This window comes from Scyliorhinus canicula, chromosome 14 (assembly GCF_902713615.1).
Source record: "Scyliorhinus canicula chromosome 14, sScyCan1.1, whole genome shotgun sequence".
Taxonomy (NCBI): Eukaryota; Metazoa; Chordata; class Chondrichthyes; order Carcharhiniformes; family Scyliorhinidae; genus Scyliorhinus; species Scyliorhinus canicula.
Window position 1 is genome coordinate 154,729,854 of NC_052159.1, and position 27,336 is coordinate 154,757,189.

General features: G+C 50.6%; 1 protein-coding gene across 12 annotated transcripts in view; it reads right to left on the minus strand.

Annotated features, from left to right (window-relative positions):
• The window catches only part of dock9b (dedicator of cytokinesis 9b), a 356,481-nt gene that overhangs the window by 74,578 nt on the left and 254,567 nt on the right, over nucleotides 1-27,336 (minus strand). For 8 of the 12 annotated variants that reach the window (XM_038819159.1, XM_038819165.1, XM_038819164.1 and 5 more), the window contains exons 28-33: nucleotides 26,352-26,381; nucleotides 23,520-23,666; nucleotides 18,752-18,835; nucleotides 18,312-18,423; nucleotides 18,052-18,093; nucleotides 2,254-2,432 (exon numbers count right to left, since the gene is read on the minus strand). In XM_038819159.1, the coding sequence (XP_038675087.1) occupies nucleotides 2,254-2,432; nucleotides 18,052-18,093; nucleotides 18,312-18,423; nucleotides 18,752-18,835; nucleotides 23,520-23,666; nucleotides 26,352-26,381 (594 nt within the window). The remainder of the gene's footprint in view (nucleotides 1-2,253; nucleotides 2,433-18,051; nucleotides 18,094-18,311; nucleotides 18,424-18,751; nucleotides 18,836-23,519; nucleotides 23,667-26,351; nucleotides 26,382-27,336) is intronic. The other 4 variants (XM_038819157.1, XM_038819162.1, XM_038819160.1 and 1 more) reach the window with 3 other exon arrangements.

Below are 27,336 nucleotides of genomic sequence, written 5' to 3' on the forward strand. Positions count from 1 at the left end.
CTTCCAGTTTCAGGTTGATCACAAACTCTTTTTACAAACCCGATACTGAAAAAGAAAAAAACAAAAGCAATCCTTCCTGCGTCCATCAAGTTGGGGAAGGGAGCCTCTGATTAGCATTAGAATCAGTGAATCGTATAGCATAGGGTGGGCATTCGGCCCATCGCCCCTCTGCTAGCTCGTTGAAAGAGCCGTTCAATTGATTCCATTCCACCATAGACCCGCAATCTTTTGTTCCTTTCCAAGTATTTATCCAATTCCCCTTTTCAAAGTTATTAATGATCCAGTTTCCACCGACCCTTCAGCCAGTGCATTCCAGGTCAGAATAACTTGCTATGTTAAAATGTTGCCAACTCCTCCACTGTTTCCTTTGCCAACTGCCTTAGGTCTTTGTCATCTGGTTACCGACCCTCCTCCCAGTAAACCCCTCCCTCTTCCCAGTGAATCCTTCTCCCAGTAAACCCCTCCCTCTTCCCAGTGAATCCTTCTCCCAGTAAACCCCTCCGACTTCCCAGTGAATCCTCCTCCCAGTAAACCCCTCCCTCTTCCCAGTGAATCCTTCTCCCAGTAAACCCCTCCCTCTTCCCAGTGAATCCTTCTCCCAGTAAACCCCTCCAACTTCCCAGTGAATCCTTCTCCCCGTAAACCCCTCCGTCTTCCCAGTGAATCCTTCTTCCAGTAAACCCCTCCACCTTCCCCGTGAATCCTTCTCCCAGTAAACCCCTCCCTCTTCCCAGTGAATCCTCCTCCCAGTAAACTCCTCCCTCTTCCCAGCCAATTCTTCTCCCAGTAAACCCCCCCGTCTTCCCAGTGAACCCTCCTCCCAGTAAACCCCTCCGTCTTCCCAGTGAATCCTTCTCCCAGTAAACCCCTCCACCTTCCCAGTGAATCCTCCTCCCAGTAAACCCCTCCACCTTCCCAGTGAATCCTCCTCCCAGTAAACCCCTCCGTCTTCCCAATGAATCCTTCTCCCAGTAAACCCCTCCGTCTTCCCAATGAATCCTTCTCCCAGTAAACCCCTCCGTCTTCCCAGTGAATCCTTCTCCCAGTAAACCCCTCCGTCTTCCCAGTGAATCCTCCTCCCAGTTTTGGGGCAGTCAAGAGGTGGGTTACTGGCCACAGAATTACAGCCTCAGTGTTTATACGGTGTATTATGCAGTTCAGTGGATGTTAAACACATTGGAGATATTTGCAGTATTTAGACAGTGTTGCTGTATCCTGGAGTAGTTTCAGAAGCTCTCAGACTCTGAATAGTCCTGAATGTCCAGGGGCTGAGTGAGACAGAAAGAAGCCAATGCTGTTCACTTGATTTTCAATGTGCCGGGGAGCAGGAAGGCACCTCGACAGGTGAAATCTCAGAGATTGCTGAGTTCTCGGATGGTGCTGAGTGGGGGAACAGTGTCACCTCTATCGAAGTAGAAATGGAAGCTCCAGCTGCCTAGGTTCTACGCTCTGGAATCCCTTCTCTAAAAATCACCGCATCACTCTCCTTGAAGATGCTCTTTAAACCCCAACCTCTCTGACTAACCCAACCTCATGTAATAATAATAATATTTTTTCTTGTCACAAGTAGGCTGACATTAACACTGCAATGAAGTTACTGTGAAAATCCCCTAGTCGCCACATTCCGGCGCCTGTTCGGGTACACGGAGGGAGAATTCAGAATGTCCAATTCACCTAACAAGCACGTCTTTCGGGACTTGTGGGAGGAAACCAGAGCACCCGGAGGAAACCCACGCAGACACGGGGAGAACGTGCAGACTCTGCACAGACAGTGACCCAAGCTGGGAATCGAACCCGGGTCCCTGATGCGGTGAAGCAACAGTGCTAACCACTGCACCGGCCACATGTCATACAGCTTACATTTTGTTTCAAGGCTCTCTTGTGAAGCTCCTTAGGATGTTTTGCCATGCCAATGATGCTAGATCAATGCAAGTTGTTGTTTTATGAATTAAGGGAGGGGAATGGAAAATCCGTATCGTGTGAACTCCTTTTTTTCCTCCGCGGTTTGTCCCCATCAGTTATCATCCCCCTGATCCCTCGCTAGGAGGAGGTGCTGACTCTCTATTGGAATGGGGCTCAATAGATGGAACGTATCTGTGCCCACTGACACTCCATACATAAAAATACACTTTGTGCAATCTTATAATAAGGGAGAGGTCAACGATTTCCACTCGTAACACATCTGCCTGAAACCCGACAAGACATTTCCCTGTTGCACCTGCCCAGAGGCAGTGTTGTACGACCCTTGCGTACCTTGGCTGTGTATCGATCATCGAAGGTGTGCTTAATCATCAGGCTTTTCAACACGCCGATGGCAATCTGCCGTACATCTCTGTACTCTTGCAAGGCGCTGCCAACCTCCCTGAGTAACAGCCCCACCAGGAAGTGGTTCTTGCAGAAGTCATCCGTCAGCGTAAAGTCAAGCTGCAGGTCTGAAGATTTAAAAGAGCAACGGCAGACAATGATTCTGAGGGCTTTCAAATCCGACCAACGCCACAAAAATAAACATCAACATTGGGAATTTAAATACAGGGTCCACTTTGGGTCTCGTACTGACTGGGAACAGAAATTGTTCTGGCCACTAAACAGCTGTAATTAAACCTTTTTGAGTCTTTCTTTCAGACTTAAGGAGCCGTAGTCACAGGAATCTGGAATCGTTTCTTGAGAAATTGGGACATGACAATTGTTACACTCCCTGGCGTCCACATTGTTGTTTGGTTTGATTCCACAAGATTCTCTCTCAAAACATCTGCCGAAGGATCATTTAGATCCGAAACGTTAACTCTGTTTCTCTCTCCACAGACGCTCCCAGACCTGCTGGGTTTTTCCAGCATTTTCTGTTTTCATTTCAGATTTGGGGGGGGGGGGGGCGCGCGCGCAAATCACTGACCATAAGACCATAAGACATAGGAGCAGAATTAGGCCACTCGGCCCATCAAGTCTACTCCGCCATTCAATCATGGCTGATATTTTTCTCATCCCCATTCTGCTGCCTTCTCCCCATAACCCCTGATCCCCTTATTAATCAAGAACCTATCTATCTCTGTCTTAAAGACACTCAGTGATTTGGCCTCCACAGATTCACCACCCTCCCTCTGGCTGAAGAAATTCCTCCTCGTCTCTGTTTTAAAGGATTGTCCCTTTGGTCTGAAATGGTGTCCTCTGGTTCTAGTTTTTCCGACAAGTGGAAACATCCTCTCCACGTCCACTCTATCCAGGCCTCGCAGTATCCTGTAAATTTTAATAAGATCCCCTCTCATCCTTCGAACTTCAGTCAAACTACACTCTGGAAGCATCTTACTTACCTGGATGGGTACAAGCTGAACAGAATGTAGATTTAAGCAAGTGGAGTGGGACTAACTGGTTAACTCTTTCAAAGAACCAGAATGGAGAAAATGGGCCAATGGCGACCTCTTGCGCTGTATAATTGTCTCAAAATGCCAGTTTGCATCACTCAGCAAACTGGCACAGACAGAGCTTCATAAAAAAACTATATCGTTATTATTTTATAAGTCATTATTAATGTTTGATAATAAAGAAGGGAGTCGATAAGCCTCCTGAATCTAATTTCCATTGCAGCAGGGATTGAGGCAAAGCTGGACAGAGTCTTTAAGGAGCTGTGTTTTCCCCCTCTCGCGCTAGTCAAACAGTTCAGGAGCAGGCGACAGGAGGGGGGGCAACTGGAAACACGGCCTATTGTCTTCTTTCGTGACTCTGGAACATGAAGAGTTCATCAACCCCGTGTCGAGGGGGGGGGGGGGGAGAGAAACAGAAATGCAGTCTGCAAAAGGCACTTTTATTCTCTCCTGTGCGAATGTACCCCCTCACCCACAGCTTCACAAACACCCCCCCCCCCCCCACCCCCGTCACGTGGACGGAAGGCCATTCACAGCCCAAGATGAGGCCATGCAAGGGGCCGGTTCCAGTAGATCCCGTGAGGATGTTACAAAGGTTTGTCTCCCAACACGCTCGTTGGAAATGAAAAGGCTCTTTCATCCTGGTCTTTTAAAGAAGTCTGGCGTCTCTCACCACACAGCCAGCACTGCGCAATAGTGCACTCCAATTGCCGGAGCTCCAGGTGGGAACAAGGAAAGCATTAATACAGAGGATTGCTGAACGAAGAACAAAACATCGCTTGCTCCAATAGCGGGAAAAGAAGAATTTTTATCTTGTGCGAATCAAATATTGCGTTTTGTCGCACATTAGAAATGCAATGAGTGACATTGCCCCAGTGTTTCATCGTGTTGTGAGGATAAGAGAAGAATGTGTTTGGAAATAACTGCTAGGGGATCAAAGGTAATTTAATTTAAACAAAAATGGTCCAGAAGGCAGTAATTTAATTATTAAAATACTCCTGGGCACAATACGTTATAACCCAACCAGTAAAAAAACAATCAGGAGGGTTTATTTTTAAGAGGGATAGAATTGAAATGTAGAAAGGTTATGTTACAACTTCATTTGAACCTTGATTAGGTCACATTTGGAGCACTGGGTCCAGTTTGGGTCAGCACGTCAGAATGTGGAGCCCTTGGTGCAACATTAAATTATATGGGACATAGATTGAAGGTCAGGGGCAGGAAATTTAGAGGGGAGGTGATGGGAGTGTGGAACTCGCTGCCTGAAAGGGTGATGGAGGCAGAGACCCTCACAGCATTGAAGAAGTCTTTAGACGTTCACTTGCGATGTCAAGGCTGACAAGACTATCGGCCAAGTGCTGGAAAATGGGGACAGAGTAATTAGGTGGTTGTCTTTGACCGCGCAGACGTGAATGACTAAAAGGCCTTTCCTGTGCTGTAAATGGCAGTGACTGTCCAAGGCTGATCTCAAAAGGGTGAGATTATACTCCTTAGGAGAGGGTGAACGGGCGGAGTCTCTTTCCTCTTGAAAAAAGGCCGAGGAGGGTTCCAACAGAGGTCTTTAAATTTCTGAAAGGTGTTGATGGGGGAAGACATGGGGAGAATGTTTCCTCTTCCTATCAATATCGGATAGTCACCAAAATCTCCAGTCGGGCATTCAGGAGAAATCACTTCATCCAGAGAGAGGTGAGACTTTGGAACGGGTTCCCACAGGGAGTGGTTGAGGTGAACGGGTATCGGTGCAATTAAGGGGAAGCTGGATAAACACAGGACAGAGAGAGCGATAGAGGGAGATGATGGCAGATTTAGATGAGAGGGGCCTCGATGGAGCAGACCATGGACAGCGGTTCAAGTACATGTAGAGTAAGAACCAAATGAATCTAATGTGGAGATCACAAATAGGTTCATGCAAGAAGCCTGTTCTTCATCCGTTGAGACATCTGGACTTAAACATTTGAATTTTATTAGCTCACAATCTTCATTACTGAAGGAAAGATGGCTTAGTTTGAAAAAGTTATCAATGTAATTTTATTTATATTGCAGAAGTGACGGTCAGAGCTGGCATGTTGCCACAGGGAGACATTTAGAAAAACGGAATTACGAATTACTGCCATCCAAATTCGGTCCCAGGAACGGTACAAGTGCAGGACTCACGGAATCATTTAGGGTGCGCGCAGACCATTCAGCCCATCAAGTCCATGTCAGCGCTGTGTAGAGCATTCCAGTCAGTTCTCCCTCTCCATCCACACCCCTACACCCTTCCTATCCCCATAATCTAGCAAGTCTATTTTCCTCAGGTACCCATCAAAATTCCTTCTGAAATCATGGATCGTCTGTGTTTAAGTAGTAAATCGGATCTGGAGTAAAGGATCAAGGAGATTGTGAGTGACTAGAGATCTATAAGGACCGTGGGCTTTGTTTCAATTCGTAAAGAGAACAGAAAATGGACCCTGTTCTGTTAAAAAAATGTCTCAACATTCTCCTCTGCAAGGGTTCTTTTACAATGAGGTCGAGAAGCACTTGCAAAGGACTGTGCGTCTCGTTCGACTGTGAAGATAAAGCTGGTGTACATATGGAGTCTATTGGCACGCATGCCATCGTGTTGCACCGTGCCAAACCACAAGCGTCTCAAACACATGCAAAAAAAACTTGTACTGTTCAAAATGAGATGCAATACATTTATTTTAGACACATCAAGCCACTCTGTGCTAATAATCACCGCACATCCGGATCGAACTGAACCAGGGAATAGTGCACACAATGAAAAGCAATCAGCTGTGCGGAATGGCGAGGGCACGTTATGGGGGAGATGTAAATCACGCCAAAGCAGCGGATGAGCCATGCGGGAAAAGTGAGTCATGAACACACCGGGTACAGTACACACCCCGGCACAGGGTACAGTACACACCCCAGCACCGTGTACAGTACACACCCCAGCACCAAGTACAGTACACACCCCAACACCGGGTACAGTACACACCCCGGCACAGGGTACAGTACACACCCCAGCACCAAGTACAGTACACACCCCAACACCAGGTACAGTACACACCCCAGCACCGTGTACAGTACACACCCCAGCACCAAGTACAGTACACATCCCAGCACAGGGTACAGTACACACCCCAGCACCAAGTACAGTACACATCCCAGCACAGGGTACAGTACACACCCCAACACCGGGTACAGTACACACCCCAGCTCCGGGTACAGTACACACCCCAGCTCCGGGTAAAGTACACACCCCAGCTCCGGGTACAGTACACACCCCAACACAGGGTACAGTACACACCCCAGCACCGGGTACAGTACACACCCAAACACAGGGTACAGTACACACCCCAGCTCCGGATACAGTACACACCCAAACACAGGGTACAGTACACACCCCAGCTCCGGGTACAGTACACACCCAAACACAGGGTACAGTACACACCCCAGCTCCGGGTACAGTACACACCCCAGCACCGGGTACAGTACACACCCCAGCACCGGGTACAGTACACACCCCAGCACAGGGTACAGTACACACCCCAACACCGTGTACAGTACACACCCCAGGACAGGGTACAGTACACATCCCAGCACCGGGTACAGTACACACCCCAGGACAGGGTACAGTACACATCCCAGCACTGGGTACAGTACACACCCCAACACCGGGTACAGTACACACACCGGCACAGGGTACAGTACACACCCCAACACAGGGTACAGTACACACCCCAACACAGGGTACAGTACACACCCCGGCACAGGGTACAGTACACACCCCAACACAGGGTACAGTACACACCCCAGCACAGGGTACAGTACACACCTCAGCTCCGGGTACAGTACACACCCCAGCACTGGGTACAGTACACACCCCAGCACCAGGTACAGTACACACCCCAACACAGGGTACAGTACACATCCCAGCTCCGGGTACAGTACACACCCCAACACAGGGTACAGTACACACCCCGGCACAGGGTACAGTACACACCCCAGCACCGGGTACAGTACACACCCCAACACAGGGTACAGTACACACCCCCAGCACCGGGTACAGTACACACCCCAGCACCAGGTACAGTACACACCCCAACACAGGGTACAGTACACACCCCCAGCACCGGGTACAGTACACACCCCAAAACAGGGTACAGTACACACCCCAACACAGGGTACAGTACACACCCCAGCACCGGGTACAGTACACATCCCTGCACCGTGTACAATACACACCCCAAAACAGGGTACAGTACACACCCCAGAACCGGGTACAGTACACACCCCCAGCACCGGGTACAGTACACACCCCAACACCGGGTACAGTACACACCCCAGCACCGAGTACAGTACACACTCCAACACCGGGTACAGTACACACCCCAACACCGGGTACAGTACACACCCCAGCACAGGGTACAGTACACACCCCAGCACCGGGTACAGTACACACCCCAACACCGGGTACAGTACACACCCCAGCACAGGGTACAGTACACACCCCAACACCGGGTACAGTACACACCCCAGCACCGAGTACAGTACACACTCCAACACCGGGTACAGTACACACCCCAACACCGGGTACAGTACACACCCCAGCACCGGATACAGTACACACCCCAGCACCGAGTACAGTACACATCCCAGCACAGGGTACAGTACACATCCCAGCACCGAGTACAGTACACACCCCAACACAGGGTACAGTACACACCCCAACACAGGGTACAGTACACATCCCAGCACCGGGTACAGTACACACCCCAGCACCGGGTACAGTACACACTCCAACACCGGGTACAGTACACACCCCAGCACCGGGTACAGTACACACCCCAACACAGGGTACAGTACACACCCCAGCACCAGGTACAGTACACACCCCAGCACCGGGAACAGTACACATCCCAGCACCAGGTACAGTACACACCCCAACACCGGGTACAGTACACACCCCAACACAGGGTACAGTACACACCCCAGCACTGGGTACAGTACACACCCCAACAGAGGGTACAGTACACATCCCAGCACCGGGTACAGTACACACCCCAGCACCAGGTACAGTACACACCCCAGCACCGGGTACAGTACACACCCCAACACAGGGTACAGTACACACCCCAACAGAGGGTACAGTACACATCCCAGCACCGGGTACAGTACACATCCCAGCACCAGGAACAGTACACACCCCAGCACCGTGTACAGTACACATCCCAGCACCGGGAACAGTACACACCCCAACACAGGGTACAGTACACATCCCAGCACCGGGTACAGTACACACCCCAGCACCGGGTACAGTACACATCCCAGCACCGGGAACAGTACACACCCCAGCACCGGGAACAGTACACACCCCAACACAGGGTACAGTACACACCCCAACACAGGGTACAGTACACATCCCAGCACCGGGAACAGTACACACCCCAGCACCGGGAACAGTACACACCCCAACACAGGGTACAGTACACATCCCCAGCACCGGGAACAGTACACACCCCAACACAGGGTACAGTACACACCCCAGCACAGGGTACAGTACACACCCCAACACAGGGTACAGTACACACCCCAGCACCAGGTACAGTACACACCCCAACACCGGGTACAGTACACACCCCAGCACAGGGTACAGTACACACCCCCAGCACAGGGTACAGTACACACCCCAGCACCGGGAACAGTACACACCCCAACACAGGGTACAGTACACACCCCAGCACCGGGAACAGTACACACCCCAACACAGGGTATAGTACACACCCCAGCTCCGGGTACAGTACACACCCCAACACAGGGTACAGTACACACCCCAGCACCAGGTACACTACACACCCCAGCACCGTGTACAGTACACACCCCAACACCGGGTACAGTACACACCCAACACCGGGTACAGTACACATCCCAGCACCAGGTACAGTACACACCCCAGCACCGGGAACAGTACACACCCCAACACAGGGTACAGTACACATCCCAGCACCGGGAACAGTACACACCCCAACACAGGGTACAGTACACACCCCCAGCACCGGGAACAGTACACACCCCAACACCGGGTACAGTACACACCCCAGCACCGGGAACAGTACACACCCCAGCACAGGGTACAGTACACACCCCAGCACCAGGTACAGTACACACCCCCAGCACAGGGTACAGTACACACCCCCAGCACAGGGTACAGTACACATCCCAGCACCGGGAACAGTACACACCCCAGCACCGTGTACAGTACACACCCCAACACCGGGTACAGTACACACCCCAACACCGGGTACAGTACACATCCCAGCACCAGGTACAGTACACACCCCAGCACCGAGTACAGTACACATCCCAGCACCGGGTACAGTACACACCCCAGCACTAGGTACAGTACACACCCCAGCACTAGGTACAGTACACACCCCAGCACTGTGGACAGTACACAACCCAGCACCGTGTACAGCACACACGCGTGCATTGAGTACAGTACACACTCCAGCACTAAGTATAGTACACATCCCAACGGCGAGTACAGTACACAAACCAGCACGGGTACAGTACATGCCCCAACACCGGGTACAGTACACATCCCTGCACCGAGTACAGTACACAACCCAGCACCGGGTACAGTACACACCCCAGCACTGGGTACAGTACACACCCCAGCACGGGTACAGTACACATCCCTGCACCGGGTACAGTACACACCCCAGCATGGGTACAGTACACACCCCAGCATGGGTACAGTACACACCCCAGCATGGGTACAGTACACACCCCAGCACGGGTACAGTACACATCCCTGCACCGAGTACAGTACACACCCCAGCATGGGTACAGTACACATCCCTGCACCGAGTACAGTACACACCCCAGCACGGGTACAGTACACATCCCTGCACCGAGTACAGTACACATCCCTGCACCGAGTACAGTACACATCCCTGCACCGAGTACAGTACACACCCCAGCACAGGGTACAGTACACACCCCAGCATGGGTACAGTACACATCCCTGCACCGAGTACAGTACACACCCCAGCATGGGTACAGTACACATCCCTGCACCGAGTACAGTACACACCCCAGCACGGGTACAGTACACATCCCTGCACCGAGTACAGTACACACCCCAGCATGGGTACAGTACACACCCCAGCTCCGGGTACAGTACACACCCCAGCTCCGGGTACAGTACACACCCCAACACAGGGTACAGTACACACCCCAGCACCGGGTACAGTACACACCCAAACACAGGGTACAGTACACACCCCAGCTCCGGATACAGTACACACCCAAACACAGGGTACAGTACACACCCCAGCTCCGGGTACAGTACACACCCAAACACAGGGTACAGTACACACCCCAGCTCCGGGTACAGTACACACCCCAGCACCGGGTACAGTACACACCCCAGCACCGGGTACAGTACACACCCCAGCACAGGGTACAGTACACACCCCAACACCGTGTACAGTACACACCCCAGGACAGGGTACAGTACACATCCCAGCACCGGGTACAGTACACACCCCAGGACAGGGTACAGTACACATCCCAGCACTGGGTACAGTACACACCCCAACACCGGGTACAGTACACACACCGGCACAGGGTACAGTACACACCCCAACACAGGGTACAGTACACACCCCAACACAGGGTACAGTACACACCCCGGCACAGGGTACAGTACACACCCCAACACAGGGTACAGTACACACCCCAGCACAGGGTACAGTACACACCTCAGCTCCGGGTACAGTACACACCCCAGCACTGGGTACAGTACACACCCCAGCACCAGGTACAGTACACACCCCAACACAGGGTACAGTACACATCCCAGCTCCGGGTACAGTACACACCCCAACACAGGGTACAGTACACACCCCGGCACAGGGTACAGTACACACCCCAGCACCGGGTACAGTACACACCCCAACACAGGGTACAGTACACACCCCCAGCACCGGGTACAGTACACACCCCAGCACCAGGTACAGTACACACCCCAACACAGGGTACAGTACACACCCCCAGCACCGGGTACAGTACACACCCCAAAACAGGGTACAGTACACACCCCAACACAGGGTACAGTACACACCCCAGCACCGGGTACAGTACACATCCCTGCACCGTGTACAATACACACCCCAAAACAGGGTACAGTACACACCCCAGAACCGGGTACAGTACACACCCCCAGCACCGGGTACAGTACACACCCCAACACCGGGTACAGTACACACCCCAGCACCGAGTACAGTACACACTCCAACACCGGGTACAGTACACACCCCAACACCGGGTACAGTACACACCCCAGCACCGGGTACAGTACACACCCCAGCACCGGGTACAGTACACACCCCAACACCGGGTACAGTACACACCCCAGCACAGGGTACAGTACACACCCCAACACCGGGTACAGTACACACCCCAGCACCGAGTACAGTACACACTCCAACACCGGGTACAGTACACACCCCAACACCGGGTACAGTACACACCCCAGCACCGGATACAGTACACACCCCAGCACCGAGTACAGTACACATCCCAGCACAGGGTACAGTACACATCCCAGCACCGAGTACAGTACACACCCCAACACAGGGTACAGTACACACCCCAACACAGGGTACAGTACACATCCCAGCACCGGGTACAGTACACACCCCAGCACCGGGTACAGTACACACTCCAACACCGGGTACAGTACACACCCCAGCACCGGGTACAGTACACACCCCAACACAGGGTACAGTACACACCCCAGCACCAGGTACAGTACACACCCCAGCACCGGGAACAGTACACATCCCAGCACCAGGTACAGTACACACCCCAACACCGGGTACAGTACACACCCCAGCACCAGGTACAGTACACACCCCAGCACCGGGTACAGTACACACCCCAACACAGGGTACAGTACACACCCCAACAGAGGGTACAGTACACATCCCAGCACCGGGTACAGTACACATCCCAGCACCAGGAACAGTACACACCCCAGCACCGTGTACAGTACACATCCCAGCACCGGGAACAGTACACACCCCAACACAGGGTACAGTACACATCCCAGCACCGGGTACAGTACACACCCCAGCACCGGGTACAGTACACATCCCAGCACCGGGAACAGTACACACCCCAGCACCGGGAACAGTACACACCCCAACACAGGGTACAGTACACACCCCAACACAGGGTACAGTACACATCCCAGCACCGGGAACAGTACACACCCCAGCACCGGGAACAGTACACACCCCAACACAGGGTACAGTACACATCCCCAGCACCGGGAACAGTACACACCCCAACACAGGGTACAGTACACACCCCAGCACAGGGTACAGTACACACCCCAACACAGGGTACAGTACACACCCCAGCACCAGGTACAGTACACACCCCAACACCGGGTACAGTACACACCCCAGCACAGGGTACAGTACACACCCCCAGCACAGGGTACAGTACACACCCCAGCACCGGGAACAGTACACACCCCAACACAGGGTACAGTACACACCCCAGCACCGGGAACAGTACACACCCCAACACAGGGTACAGTACACACCCCAGCTCCGGGTACAGTACACACCCCAACACAGGGTACAGTACACACCCCAGCTCCGGGTACAGTACACACCCCAACACAGGGTACAGTACACACCCCAGCACCAGGTACACTACACACCCCAGCACCGTGTACAGTACACACCCCAACACCGGGTACAGTACACACCCCAACACCGGGTACAGTACACATCCCAGCACCAGGTACAGTACACACCCCAGCACCGGGAACAGTACACACCCCAACACAGGGTACAGTACACATCCCAGCACCGGGAACAGTACACACCCCAACACAGGGTACAGTACACACCCCCAGCACCGGGAACAGTACACACCCCAACACAGGGTACAGTACATACCCCCAGCACCGGGAACAGTACACACCCCAGCACAGGGTACAGTACACACCCCAGCACCAGGTACAGTACACACCCCCAGCACAGGGTACAGTACACACCCCCAGCACAGGGTACAGTACACACCCCAGCACCGGGAACAGTACACACCCCAGGACAGGGTACAGTACACATCCCAGCACCGGGAACAGTACACACCCCAGCACCGTGTACAGTACACACCCCAACACCGGGTACAGTACACACCCCAACACCGGGTACAGTACACATCCCAGCACCAGGTACAGTACACACCCCAGCACCGAGTACAGTACACATCCCAGCACCGGGTACAGTACACACCCCCAGCACAGGGTACAGTACACACCCCAGCACCGGGAACAGTACACACCCCAACACAGGGTACAGTACACACCCCAGCACCGGGAACAGTACACACCCCAACACAGGGTATAGTACACACCCCAGCTCCGGGTACAGTACACACCCCAACACAGGGTACAGTACACACCCCAGCACCAGGTACACTACACACCCCAGCACCGTGTACAGTACACACCCCAACACCGGGTACAGTACACACCCCAACACCGGGTACAGTACACATCCCAGCACCAGGTACAGTACACACCCCAGCACCGGGAACAGTACACACCCCAACACAGGGTACAGTACACATCCCAGCACCGGGAACAGTACACACCCCAACACAGGGTACAGTACACACCCCCAGCACCGGGAACAGTACACACCCCAACACAGGGTACAGTACATACCCCCAGCACCGGGAACAGTACACACCCCAGCACAGGGTACAGTACACACCCCAGCACCAGGTACAGTACACACCCCCAGCACAGGGTACAGTACACACCCCCAGCACAGGGTACAGTACACATCCCAGCACCGGGAACAGTACACACCCCAGCACCGTGTACAGTACACACCCCAACACCGGGTACAGTACACACCCCAACACCGGGTACAGTACACATCCCAGCACCAGGTACAGTACACACCCCAGCACCGAGTACAGTACACATCCCAGCACCGGGTACAGTACACACCCCAGCACTAGGTACAGTACACACCCCAGCACTAGGTACAGTACACACCCCAGCACTGTGGACAGTACACAACCCAGCACCGTGTACAGCACACACGCGTGCATTGAGTACAGTACACACTCCAGCACTAAGTATAGTACACATCCCAACGGCGAGTACAGTACACAAACCAGCACGGGTACAGTACATGCCCCAACACCGGGTACAGTACACATCCCTGCACCGAGTACAGTACACAACCCAGCACCGGGTACAGTACACACCCCAGCACTGGGTACAGTACACACCCCAGCACGGGTACAGTACACATCCCTGCACCGGGTACAGTACACACCCCAGCATGGGTACAGTACACACCCCAGCATGGGTACAGTACACACCCCAGCATGGGTACAGTACACACCCCAGCACGGGTACAGTACACATCCCTGCACCGAGTACAGTACACACCCCAGCATGGGTACAGTACACATCCCTGCACCGAGTACAGTACACACCCCAGCACGGGTACAGTACACATCCCTGCACCGAGTACAGTACACATCCCTGCACCGAGTACAGTACACATCCCTGCACCGAGTACAGTACACACCCCAGCACAGGGTACAGTACACACCCCAGCATGGGTACAGTACACATCCCTGCACCGAGTACAGTACACACCCCAGCATGGGTACAGTACACATCCCTGCACCGAGTACAGTACACACCCCAGCACGGGTACAGTACACATCCCTGCACCGAGTACAGTACACACCCCAGCATGGGTACAGTACACATCCCTGCACCGAGTACAGTACACACCCCAGCACGGGTACAGTACACATCCCTGCACCGAGTACAGTACACATCCCTGCACCGAGTACAGTACACATCCCTGCACCGAGTACAGTACACATCCCTGCACCGAGTACAGTACACATCCCTGCACCGAGTACAGTACACACCCCAGCATGGGTACAGTACACATCCCTGCACCGAGTACAGTACACAACCCAGCATGGGTACAGTACATGGCCCAGCACCGAGTACAGTACACATCCCAACACCAAGTACAGTACACATCATTGGTGATGGACATTCCGAACGCTGGGGGGGGATATTGGAGAGAGGTAGTCATGTGATAAAATCTCCAGGAATCCGTCCAACCAGAGTTGATGACCACTAAATCCAAGAAAAAAGCATGTCCAAAATGGCGGAGAAGACAGGGCACCATGAGATGGACAGCGCCCAGTGGAGGGCTAGTTAAGGGCGTGTGATGAATCGTGAGGTGGGTTGTCCCCAGTTTGACATTGAGGGGTCATTTAAAAATGTCCCTAGCCGAACTGGCTGAACTAGGACAAGTCTAAAACGGCATCGAATGGCACAGGAACACGCTAAGATGTCAACTTTGAAACAGCTGAGTTGAAGCACCTTAAATCCAAGGCTAGGACCTCAGATCTTCAAGAGTGTTTCTTTCACAATCTCCTGAAAATTACTGGAGAACCAGTTCCCAATTTTAACCCCCCCCCCCCCCCCTTTGAATTGGAACACATTGTGCTGAAAATGCTCACAAAACTCAAAAGGTTACACACGCACGCACACACGGGATGCCAACACAACAAACGGCAAATAGTTTGACTTATTGCAATGAGATCAAATGAGCGATCGGTTCATTCACTCAGCAGTCAGGAAGCCTCTTTCACCCCCCCCCCCCCCCCCCCCCCCCAACATCGGGTATCGTTTTCTCTTTGGAATCCCATAAGTTCTCAAATTCAACTAACACACAAAAATATCCTTTTATTCATTATTGTTTAGCCTTCTCACAATGCTCCCACCCGACCAGCTTGTCTTTAAGAAAGTAATTATCCAGTCATGTTTACATAACGTTATATTGATTATGAAGCACAGGAAAGGTTTGTCTGGCTTGGGGTGTCGATGCCAGTGTTTATGCTCCATTCATCCTTCCTCCCATCTTTCCCGAGCCACCATCACAACCTTCTATTTCCTTCTCCCGCATGTGTTTATCCTTAAATACATTTATGCTAGTTACCTCGGCCACTCCCTGTGGGAGCGAGTTCCACAGTCTCACCACTCTCTGGCTGAAGCAGTTTCTCCTGAATTCCTGACTGGAGTTTTTGGTGACTATCCTCTATTGGCGTCCCCTCGATATGCTCTTCCCCACAAGAGGAAACCTTCTCCATCCATCCGCTCGATTAAAACCTTTCAGAATTTTGGAGATCTCTATCAGCCCCCCAACTCAGCCTTCTCCCTTCTGGAGAAAGGATCTGTTCCACCTCTCCTGATAGATGTAACCTCACCAGGGACCCGGGTTCGACTCCCGGCTTGGGTCACTGTCTGTGCGGAGTCTGCACGTTCTCCCCGTGTCTGCGTGGGTTTCCTCCGGGTGCTCTGGTTTCCTCCCACAAGTCCCGAAAGACGTGTTGTTAGGTGAATTGAACATTCTGAATTCTCCCTCTGTGTACCCGAACAGGCGCCGGAATGTGGCGACTAGGGGCTTTCCACAGTAACTTCATTGCAGCGTTAATGTAAGCCTACTTGTGACACTAACAAAGATTATCACTATTGCTTAGCCTTATGAATCTTCTTTGCACCTTCAGCGTGTCTCTATATAGAACATAGAACAGTACAGGCCCTTCGGCCCTCGATGTTGTGCCGAGCAATGATCACCCTACTCAAGCCTAATGTATCCACCCTATACCAGTAACCCAACAACCCCCCCCCATTAACCTTACTTTGACACTAAGGGCAATTTAGCATGGCCAATCCACCTAACCCGCACATCTTTGGACTGTGGGAGGAAACCGGAGCACCCGGAGGAAACCCACGCACACACGGGGAGGACGTGCAGACTCCGCACAGACAGTGACCCAGCCGGGAATTGAACCTGGGACCTTGGAGCTGTGAAGAATTTATGCTAACCACCATGCTACCCCTTTTCTTAACGTGAAGAGGAGTCGCACAATCCTCTAAATCATGTCTAACCAAGGTTAGATACAAGCTTAACACAAGTCCTCTAATTTTTTTATTCTATCTCCACAAATAAACACAAGTGCATGGTTTATTTTTGGTAAGGTCCTGTTGCTACTTTTAGCAATTTGTGTATTTGTACTAAAGAGAAAACATTTGCAAGGCTGTGGGGAAAGAGGACTCGCTGAACTGATCTTGTGGAGAGCTGGCATCGACACAAGAGGGGCTGAATGGTCTCCTTCTGTGCTGTGACCCTGCTGATAGTCCCTTTCCTCCTCAATCCCATTTAGATTCTCTTTTTCTAGCCAGAAAATAAAAATAATGAAACTACTTATATCTTTAATTTAAAAAAAAAATCAAATACATCAACGACTGTGAGAAGGCTAACGCTCAGGAAAGGGTTAATGGGCGAATGCTCAATTTGAGCGGCAGACCTTATGGGACCCCAGCAAGGAACTCGCCAATGTGGATGGAGGTTTGTCGAGTCGTGAACTAAACCTTTCACATAACGAACAGATTGGTTATCACGATTGCAATTTTAAAATTTAAACTGCGCTTCAGCTTTTATGTTTTATTTTCCCAATGTCGGTACTGACCGAACAAACCATCGACGTGAGAGATTTTAAGAGTGTAACGTGCTTCCTGGCTGAACACTCCTTCTCTGCAATGAGCAAGCACAATATCCCGTATACCTACCTACAGCGGCAGCACATGACTCCACCGTTGGTGAAAGAAACGCTAATCAACGGAAGGGGGTAACAAATTGGGGGAGGGGGGGTTGGAAAAAGACCACAAAAAGAATGAAGCAACTGTTAGCAATGAGGATTTCCCCAACAAAAAAAAAAAATCAAATTAAAAATCAAAGCTCGATAAGTTCAGCGAAAGCCGGCAATCCGCACAGCCCAGTGCGTAGTCTTTCCCCCCCCACCCCCCCCCCACCCCCCAAGAACAATTACCTTGATATCTCTGAACTCTGCCCTTTCCGAAAGGCATGGGCAGGTTTAATGGAATGTAATGTTCATGGTTGCAGATGACCCGGAGAAATTCAAACTTCAGCTCAAACAGCGTCTAAAATAAAAGATTTCGGTCAGAGAGGCAGGAATGGGTTCTGCTGCTTTCAGTAACTGCACACGAAACATTCTGCACCCAACACCGAGCCTTCCGTGGTTGCACAAAATTCATTTCTATACACCGAGGGAACGTTACTTACAAAGTTCACGCTCATTGCAGCTCCGAATTGCACATTGTGGGAGGTACTGAGCACATGACCCATAATGCGATCATTTTTTACAATTGCGCACAGCACACATTTATAAACACCGGGCGCAGCCCTATGGCCCCACCCACCAAGGATGCAGACATTTCAAACAATGAGCCAAGGGAATATCGTGCCAACCTTTGGGTTTCCAGGACTGAACCACTTCATGTAATTGTTAATTTGCTTGAAGACAAAACCTCTGTCCATGAGCGAGAAGCATCTCTGCAAATTATAGAATAGATAAATAATGACCGGTTGGAAACTTATGTGTTCTGACTGATTTCTCGCCCGTTTAGCCCATTCTTAGAACTTTTCCCAGCCCGAGGGGAGCTCCCAGCCCTAGGGGAGCTGAACACGGAGATTGGGACGCCATTTTGAAAGGGTGCCCCGATCTCTAAGTGAACTTATAAATACATAATCTTTATTATTGTCACAAGTAGGCGTACATTTTTTTTTGTAAATATTTTATTAAGGCATTTGTGATTTTATAACAGTAACAGTAAACCATATACAAACAACGATAAACATCGTGCAACGATCCTGTACCTCCCTCACAGGTACCACCTTCCTAAAACAGTAATCTAGCAAGTAGGCTTACATTAACACTGCAGTGAAGTTACTGTGAAAATCCCCGAGTCACCAGATTCCGGCGCCTATCCGGGTACACAGAGGGAAAATTCAGAATGTCCAAATTAACCAATAGCACGTCTTTCGGGACTTGTGGGAGGAAACCGGAGCACCCGGAGAAAACCCAAGCACGGGGAGAATGTGCAGACTCCGCACAGACAGTGAACCAAGCCGGGAATCGAACCTGGGACCCTGGCGCTGTGAAACGACAGTGTTAACCACTGTACTTCCATGTCGCCCTTTGTGGGTCCCCCATCCATGGGCAATGTAATCCCTCACACACACGGACATTACCCTCCCCCCTCAAGTCAGGGAACCCCACTGTGGGGCCTCTGGGAGCCCGCTACTCTTTAGAACCCTCAGACACCCTTACAGGCCCCCCTTCAGGACTCCCACTCGTCATCCCCACCAACCTCCCAGAGGCCCCTCCTTACCTGTCCTGCACATCCCCACCCTTTATACCCCCCTCTCCACCCTACTTTCATGGGCATGGCCCCTCGGGCCCTGACCCTTGACAGTGCCACCCTGGCAGTGCTCCTGTCAGTTTGGCAGTGCCAACTGGGCACGTCGGCAGTGCCAGGGTGGCAGCGCCAGGGTGCCCGCATTCCAGCGGGAGGGCCAGGCAGCCACCCTCACTATCCCTAACCACCCAAGGGCTTCTGAGGGCCTCAGAGACCCTTCGGTGCGGTTCTGCATGGTCCATGTTTGCGTGGAGCAGTACTAAACAGCGCCCTGGCTGCGGCCTCGCTGGGGAGGCTGGGAGATCCCGGGTATGCCCGCCTAAGTAGGTTTAAAACCTCTGTAGGGGCACGGCCCTTTGGAGTAGGATTCCGATCCCGCGAGGGGGGTAAAGCTGCTGGGAAGCCCACGCGAGGCCTCTCCTGGGATCTGCCGGCTGTGTTGCGCTCTCGCACAATGCGGCCGGCAGATTGCGCTCTTTATAAAATATGGAAGGACAGAGTCACGGGACTCTATTTAGTTGAAATTAATTTTAACAACAAAAAAAAACCATTTATTAAACATGAAAATAAGTGGGTTATAATACAATACTCCTCATTTAGCTTAACAAGTACACACAGATTTTTAAGATGAACACGGATTAAAGTAAAGTTGCCATAGTCCCAGATGACCATAGGCTGCTTTCCCCTTTGAGGGGGAGAGCTAACGGGTGGTGGTTTAATCTGAGGGTCACCACACCTCAGGCGAGGGGCAAGGTTCAGAAGGCGGGGCCTTCATGAATAACCTCAGCCGGTTCGGGAATTGAACCCACGCTGCTGGCCTCGCTCTGCACCAGGAACCAGCTGCCCAGCCAACCGCATTACAATGTCATTCGTAACCGACAACGGTCTCATTACACAAAGCCCATTTTAAGCACATGGGATGACTGCGGTAAGACACACTCCTCTCTGAAGCCAAGTGAATGTCCGAGGATTTTGCAGTAAACCCTCTCCCCCAGATGAGTGTTATATCGTGAGCCACCTTATAAGACCATAAGACCATAAGACATAGGAGCGGAAGTAAGGCCATTCGGCCCATCGAGTCCACTCCACCATTAATTCATGGTTGATTTCAACTCCATTTACCCGCTCTCTCCCCATAGCCCTTAATTCCTCGAGAAATCAAGAATTTATCAATTTCTGTCTTAAAGACACTCAATGTCCCGGCCTCCACCGCCCTCTGTGGCAATGAATTCCACAGACCTACCACTCTCTGGCTGAAGAAATTTCTCCTCATCTCTGTTCTAAAGTGACTCCCTTTTATTCTAAGCCTGTGCCCCCGCGTCCTAGTCTCCCCTGCTAATGGAAACAACTTCCCTACGTCCATCCTATCCAAGCCATTCATTATCTTGTAAGTTTCTATTAGATCTCCCCTCAACCTCCTAAACTCCAATGAATATAATCCCACGATCCTCAGACGTTCATCGTATGTTAGGCCTACCATTCCTGGGATCATCCGTGTGAATCTCCGCTGGACCCGCTCCAGTGCTAGTATGTCCTTCCTGAGGTATGGGGCCCAAAATTGCTCACAGTATTCTAAATGGGGCCTAACTAGTGCTTTATAAAGCCTCAGAAGTACATCCCTGCTTTTATATTCCAAACCTCTTGAGATAAATGACAACATTACATTTGCTTTCTTAATTACGGACTCAACCTGCAAGTTTACCTTTAGAGACTCCTGGACTAGGACTCCCAAGTCCCTTTGCACTTTAGCAATATGAATTTTGTCACCGTTTAGAAAATAGTCCATGCCTCTATTCTTTTTCCAAAGTGCAAGACCTCGCACTTGCCCACGTTGAATTTCATCAGCCACTTCTTGGACCATTCTCCTAAACTGTCTAAATCTTTCTGCAGCCTCCCCACCTCCTCAATACTACCTGCCCCTCCACCTATCTTTGTATCATCGGCAAACTTGGCCAGAATGCCCCCAGTCCCGTCATCTAGATCGTTAATATATAAAGAGAACAGCTGTGGCCCCAACACTGAACCCTGCGGGACACCACTTGTCACCGGTTGCCATTCCGAAAAAGAACCTTTTATCCCAACTCTCTGCCTTCTGTCTGACAGCCAATCGTCAATCCATGTTAGTACCTTGCCTCGAATACCATGGGCCCTTATTTTACTCAGCAGTCTCCCGTGAGGTACCTTGTCAAAGGCCTTTTGGAAGTCAAGATAGATAACATCCATTGGCTCTCCTTGGTCTAACCTATTTGTTATCTCTTCAAAGAACTCTAACAGGTTTGTCAGGCACGACCTCCCCTTACTAAATCCATGCTGACTTGTCCTAATCCGACCCTGCACTTCCAAGAATTTAGAAATCTCATCCTTAACGATGGATTCTAGAATTTTGCCAACAATCGAGGTTAGGCTAATTGGCCTATAATTTTCCATCTTTTTTCTTGTTCCCTTCTTGAACAGGGGGGTTACAACAGCGATTTTCCAATCCTCTGGGACTTTCCCTGATTCCAGTGACTTTTGAAAGATCATAACTAACGCCTCCACTATTTCTTCAGCTATCTCCTTTAGAACTCTAGGATGTAGCCCATCTGGGCCCGGAGATTTATCAATTTTCAGACCTTTTAGTTTCTCTAGCACCTTCTCCTTTGTGATGGCAACCATATTCAACTCTGCCCCCTGACTTTCCTGAATTGTTGGGATATTACTCATGTCTTCTACTGTGAAGACTGACGCAAAGTACTTATTAAGTTCCTCAGCTATTTCCTTGTCTCCCATCACTTATCTCACTGAACTCCGGTTTCTACAAGAGTGGTTTCAAATTGCGCTTTCAAAACTCACACTTTCAAATTCTCTTTCAAATTATGCTTTCCCTCTGCGACTTCCATCGAGGTTTAACTTTCAGGTTTTAGATCATACCCTTCCGATTTCCTGTGCCTTAAAGGCTTTCACACAAACTCCGAGGTCCAGCCACCGATCTGCGCAATTATTTCAAATAATGTCTCCCAGGTAAGTTCTCACAAACCTGAGGACATCTGCAGATATCTTTCTGGCCGATCACGATCCAATGCCATTTGAACTCTCTGTGACTTTACTGAACACTAATCGGTTATGGTTCCCTGTTTCATTGAAATTTCTCTAGTTTCCTTAACTAGCTGGACTTAGATGCGTCTCAACTGCTGCTGGTTTATTTACCTCTCATGCCATATCCCTCTCTGAACACAACAGAATCTCAGCATTGAAATTAAACCCAGCTCGGTAAATCTGGTGACTGTCAGTAAAATGTTGGCCACAGGGCTGAATTTTATGGCACTCCACTGTGTAAAATGTGATGGGCAGCTAACCCACCGCCTTGCTGCCCACACAACACATTCCCTATAACACAGTAGGCGGGCACAGGGGCCGGTATTGCCTGCCTGCCCACCATTTCGAAAAAGGTCATTAACGGGCAACTCAGCTCATCGACAAGCTAAGTGACCCGAGCAGGAGACTGCCCATCCCATTATGTGGTTGGCGTGGGCATTGAGTGCGCAACATGCCTTTTCACCATCTGACTTGCAACAGGAGTATGGAAGCATCCTAGGGGAACGATGAGGGCATCATGGCTCTCTATCCCTTCGGCTGAAAAATAACTTGTACCAAGTTTTAACCAACCAAATTTCACCCTCCACTGACCGGGGTTTTTCACAACAGCAACTGCCCCTGATCATTATTGCTATCGAATTTCACTCTGCTTTTCAGAATCTCAAGGCCGTTAAGTATTTAATACACATCCACAAACATAAACATGCGAAGATGGCGGAGAGGTTAGCTTCGACAGTTCTTACCTTGATGAAGACAGCGAGGCTGTGATTTGCATTGCGGGCCTCCTCTGGCTTGTCTTTGTATTTCTGGGTGATGTGCGGCATTAACAGGTTGACGAGGGTCTCCACCGTGTGTTGGTAGGAGGCTGGGAACCGCTGATTCCGGAACAACTACAGGAACCAGACAATGACAAGGACCTTTCAGAACACCAAATCAACAACTACTGTTTGCATGGCACAGTTGGAAAATCTGATCCTGGTTTTCAAATCCCTCCATGGCTTCAACTTCCCCATCTCCTGCGTCCCCTCACAACTCTCCAAAATCTTGGTGTCCCTCCAATTTTGGCCTCTTGGGATATTCATCCTTCCATCTCTGTACCTTCAGGTTTCTGTTTCAATTTTCTCATTCAACCTCCCTTTTGTCTTTGAGCACTTCTTAAAACCAACCCCTTCTTCAAATCTACCCCTTCTTCAAATCTACCCCTTCTTCAAACCAACCCCTTCTTCAAACCAACCCCTTCTTCAAATCTACCCCTTCTTCAAATCTACCCCTTCTTATATCCTACTCCCATGGCCAAGGTTTTGGTCACCTAGTCGAATCTATCCATAAATAACATTTTATTACATTAATCATGCTCAGTAAATACAAGTAATTGTTGGGTAAGGCACAAACTGTCCATAATTTGATGTAAAACGTTGATACTTAATTCAAGAATTACAAGGTAAATATCTGATTCAGAAAATCAGGAGCTCACATTGATACAAGCGTGTGTAACATTATTTTCCTCATTCTTTCACAGGGTGTGGACGTCGCTGACTAGGCCATCATTTATTGCCCATCCCTAATTGCCCTCAAGGTGGTGGTTGTGTGCCGCCATCTTGAAGCATTGCAGTCCGTGTGATGTCGGGGGGTACACCCACAGTGCTGTTAGGGAGGGAGTTCCTGGGGTTTTTTTTTTAAAAGTATTTTATTAAAGTTTTCATGTTATAAAACACAAAGCCACTGACTGTCACCATGAAAAAATGATCTTCCGACCAAAATGTCACTCTCAGCTTCGCGGGTTCCACCACTCCACCGCTGAGTAACGCTGACTTCACCTTATTAAAAGCTGCACGTCGCTTCACTAACTCCGCTTCAGGCACCTTGGGATAGCCTCATGATGCTTCCTTCCCACCTCGAGTCCCGGTTCACTCTGGCTCACTGCAGAACCCGCTCCTTCTCCCGGAAACTGTGGAATCCAATGATCACCACCCACGGCGGCTCATTCACCCGACGCTGGAGTACACGGTGGGTCTGATCCAACTCTGGGAGGGACAATCGCCCATGTCCCCCCCCCCAAACCCTTAACAGACATCTGAGAAAAGTACTCAGTCGGCTTTGGGACCTCCATCAACCCCACGAATCTGAGGTTCTGTCTCCTCGGCCTGTTCTCCAAGACATCCACCTTTCCCCTCAGAGTCTTGTTCCGCTCCTCTACCAGAAACACCTCGGCTTCCAAACAGGTGACTCCATCACCACGCCGTGACAATAGCGCCTCCACACCCTTCAGCACCTCTCCATGCTCCAAAATCTTTTTCCAGCTTCTTCCGAATTGCCTCCTCAATTGACCGCTTGAGGGTTTCCATCATCACCCAGCCCTGCTCCTCAAAATGCTTCGCGAACTGTTTTTGGAATTCTTGCGCCATCACCCCAGTCAGTGTTTGCACTGTGATAGGAGCAGCCATACCCGAGGCCGGGTTCACCGCCTTCCCTCCTGCTGGGCCTCGCGAGCTCACTGGTTCTCTCGAAGCCCCTGTAATCTTCTTGCCACCAGCCTTCATCACACACTTCAACATATTTTCGTCGACAAATTCCTAATCCCGTACGATGGGCTGGTTTTGATGACCAAAATCCCCGGACGTTGGGTTAAAAAGTCCAAAAAGCAAAGGCCATGGCCGGAGTCACCTTATGTGCGACCTTCTCCTACCCAGTCCCCACCGGAAGTCCGGAGTTCCAGGACTTTGACTCAGCGACAGGGAAGGAGCGATTTCACTGAAATTCTCGGGGATAGTAGAAGGATCTTTACTCTTGCCCAGCACCCAGAATTCATTGCTGAAAAGTTAAAGATAATCGCTGCGCACACTGCTGGAAAATTGTGAATCTTGTTTCATCGCATTCACTTCTGTGCATCTTTAACACCACAAGCAGTTCCTGCGACTTTATCTAAAGGTCACATCAGTCACAAAGAGTCCTTATCCTATTTCAGCTGGCCGGCCCCCAGTACAGTGTTGACAGAGTGCTGCACCGTCGGAGTTGCTGTCTTTCAAATGAGACATTAAACCGAGGCACCATTTGCCCTGTCCGGTCATTGGCAAAGATGCCTTGGCCACTGTTTCAAAGAGGAGCGGGGGAAGGTCTCTCCCGGAGACCAAGATTTGTCACTCAAGTCAACATCATTATGTTGGCGTCGCGTGGTTATTTGTGGGATCTTGCTGTGCATAAACTGGGTGCCGCGTTTCTGATATTACGACAGTGACTTGCATCTGTGAAGTATACAGGGACACAGGAAATAGGAGCGGGCCCCTTCAGCCCCTCAAGCCTGCTCCACCATTCAACTAGATTACGGCTGATCTACCTCAAAGTTATTTTCCCATATCCTTTGCTATCTTTAATATTGAAATATCGGTCAATCTGCCTTGAACATACTCATTGGCAGAGCTGGACTGTGAATCCCAAAGGTTAACCACCCTCCAATTGAAGGAATTCCTCCTGATTGTGACATTATAGGAAATGTACAGATAACAAAAGGTTAATGTAATGATGTAGATAACCACTAGATGGAGCTGGTTACAGAAGTATATAAAGTAGTGACTCACGGATCTCTGGGAGAGGGCTGGAGAGGAGAGCTAGAGAGAGCAGTGATAGAGAGTGCAGTACGGTGTTAGAAAGAGTAATGAGACTCGTGTAGTTGAGTATACATTATAGACTAGCTTATTGTTTACTTTACTTTAGGAGTAAGTGGTCGAACTGAATTTAAGTAGTGTAAATAAATGTTAGCGTTGTTCCGAACGTAGCTTCTCTGGTCTTTGTGAACACCACAACATCCATCCTGAGAACAAGAATCACAAAGAACATCACACTCATCTCTCTCCGAAATGGCCTGCCCCTTATACCGAGACTATGTTCCCTGGTTCTAGATACCGACCCCCCCCCCCCCCCCCCCCCCCCCCAAAATCCATGGAGAAATAGCCTTTCTGCATCTACCCTGTAAGAATGTTGTACTCACCTCCCATTCTTCTAAGCTCTAGGGAATAGCCCCAAAGACATTTTCATGATTCCCCAGATTTTGTATATGGCCTGAATGATAAGGGTGTAATGAGCACTCATGGGCAGCAGATGGCGTCTTCCTTGGAGAACTGCCAGCCAACCTAACTGGAAGGTAGAAATTCCAAAAATAGGAGCAGGTGTAGGCCATTTTCACCCCTCAACCCTGCTCTGCCATTCAATGAGATTGTCGATGGCCTAACACTGGCCTGAACTCCACTTTCCTGTCCATCGCTCATAACCCTCACCTCCCTCATCGATCAGAAATCTGCCCAATTCAGTCTTTAATCTATTCAATGACGTGCAGCCTCCACTCTGGGGAGAGCATTTCACAGACTAATGGACCCCCCCCAAAAAATTGATCCTCATCTCTGTTGCAAAATATGGGGGTGGGATTCTCCCAGCCCCGTGCCGGGCCGGATCGGCAGCTGGAGCGACGTGAACCGCCATCGTTAGACAGAATTAGACATGGGAGCGGCCCGTTCACACCATCGTAAAACGCGACGGAGTGCACACTCTGCCGTGGGACGGGAGAGT